Raw genomic sequence first — 1,771 nt, forward strand, 5'->3', positions numbered from 1 at the left:
AGTCAATATATATATATATATATATATATATATATATTACTTTCTATTGAGTGCTTACTTTCTAATATTCAATAAATGTAGTCAAGCCAACAAAATATATTAATACAACACTGTGAGGAATAATCAAAAAAAAAATTTAACGAAAATGGAACATATACGAAATGAAATATATCAAGAGAAAAATAGTAAATAAAATGCAAGAAAACTACAGATCAAAATGCCAAATGTAAATGCAAAGCGAGTAGCGATTTCCAAATGAACTTGTTGGAATATATATGAATGAGCTGAAGTATATAATAAAGTTATTGTTATTTTATTTTTATTAGAATATATAATAAAACTGTCGTTTGTTAACTTGCATAAGATTCTCATTTCTAGTAATATTTAACATAAAACATCTCATATTAATTAATTCAAGTTTGAGAACAATAAAATCATTAAAACATACACTTATAATATTAAAACAATAATAATAATAGTTTTATTACTCGTAATTTGCCTTTACATGAATTGACTACTTCCGGGACAATATCATATCGAATTAATTCTCTATCACAAGCTCGAGCGAAGATGCCAGAAATTGGTAATAGAAGCACAATTATGAATCTCGAGTACATAATGGTGTAGTGACTCATGGTATCATTGCTGCAAAAAGTCGTACTTCAATTCATCAACATTATTTCATCCGAAAAACACGAAGTTATCTCTGTTTTATGGATTTATCAGAGCAAAAGATTTTTTAGATTTGTCCAATGAGTTATAATGAGAGCATATTAAACTATCTAAGCACCTCGATCGAGGTTTTTTTTTCGTGACTATTTAAACCTTAAATCACGAACTTCGTTTCCATGAACTTCACCGATTGTATTGTTTTTCAGATTCCAAAAATTGATGGTTTTGATAAGATAAAAAAGAAGGAAGAAGTAGCTTCGTAATAAAATTTCAAGCCAATTCCTTTATTGTAATAAATGCTGGGGCATTGATTGTTAATAAAATTACAAAAGTAGGCTTGAGGATTTTTTTAAAAGGATTTGTTTTTAAAGAAATTTATTTATAGCTGTATTCAACGAATGGGCATGAACGGGCTGCGACGAATATGGTTTCTAGGTCCATTAAATCGCCCCGCAACTTTTCAAAATATTTTGAAATTAACCTACTATGATTTAAAATTATCCAATTTAGTCTTTACCCTCTCGTTGCTTATCCTTCGATTTCCACAGGCAACGCAGAAATATCAAAATTTGTGCATTCCGTTACTTTTGTGGGGATGCACTTTTTTGGAACTATTTAACTGCGTAACCCGTTCTTTTCTCGTTTATGGCTTCGGTTTGGCTTTTTTGAGATGTTTATTGGATTTTCTCTGGGTTAACAAAGGGCATTAGTTGTCCATATCTCTGTGAAATATACAAGCAAGTTGGCATTATTTTGTGAACTCTCCTCAAAGTTTTCTGTTTGTTGCGCCCAAAAAATAGAAAACAGTCGCAAAGAAAGGCAAATTTGATGTTTTTTTTACATCAAATTTACATCTGTGATGTTAGGAATCTCCTCCAGGCCTTGTTACGAAGTTTATCATGCTAAAATTTCCTTCTAAATAAACGTTTTGTAAGTATTTTACAAATTTTCATAAACGTTTTATCTTTGTATTTTATGAAAACAAATCATAATTTTATCAATATTTGTTTCTGAAATTTTTCTTTTAGACTATTTTTCTTTTTTTTCAATTTTTCAGCAAAACTTTTTTGATGATCAAATTCTATATTGAAAAAAAAAA

The 1,771-nt window shown here is 28.6% G+C and overlaps 1 protein-coding gene across 1 annotated transcript in view; it reads right to left on the minus strand.

Annotated features, from left to right (window-relative positions):
* LOC139425387 (uncharacterized) overlaps positions 1 to 693 on the minus strand; it is a 3,761-nt gene extending 3,068 nt beyond the window's left edge. The window contains exon 1 of the mRNA XM_071180034.1: positions 489 to 693. Within this exon, the coding sequence (XP_071036135.1) occupies positions 489 to 635 (147 nt within the window). The 5' untranslated portion in view covers positions 636 to 693. The remainder of the gene's footprint in view (positions 1 to 488) is intronic.
* Between the last annotated feature and the right edge of the window lie 1,078 nt (positions 694 to 1,771).

Source organism: Parasteatoda tepidariorum, chromosome 4, assembly GCF_043381705.1.
Source record: "Parasteatoda tepidariorum isolate YZ-2023 chromosome 4, CAS_Ptep_4.0, whole genome shotgun sequence".
NCBI lineage: Eukaryota > Metazoa > Arthropoda > Arachnida > Araneae > Theridiidae > Parasteatoda > Parasteatoda tepidariorum.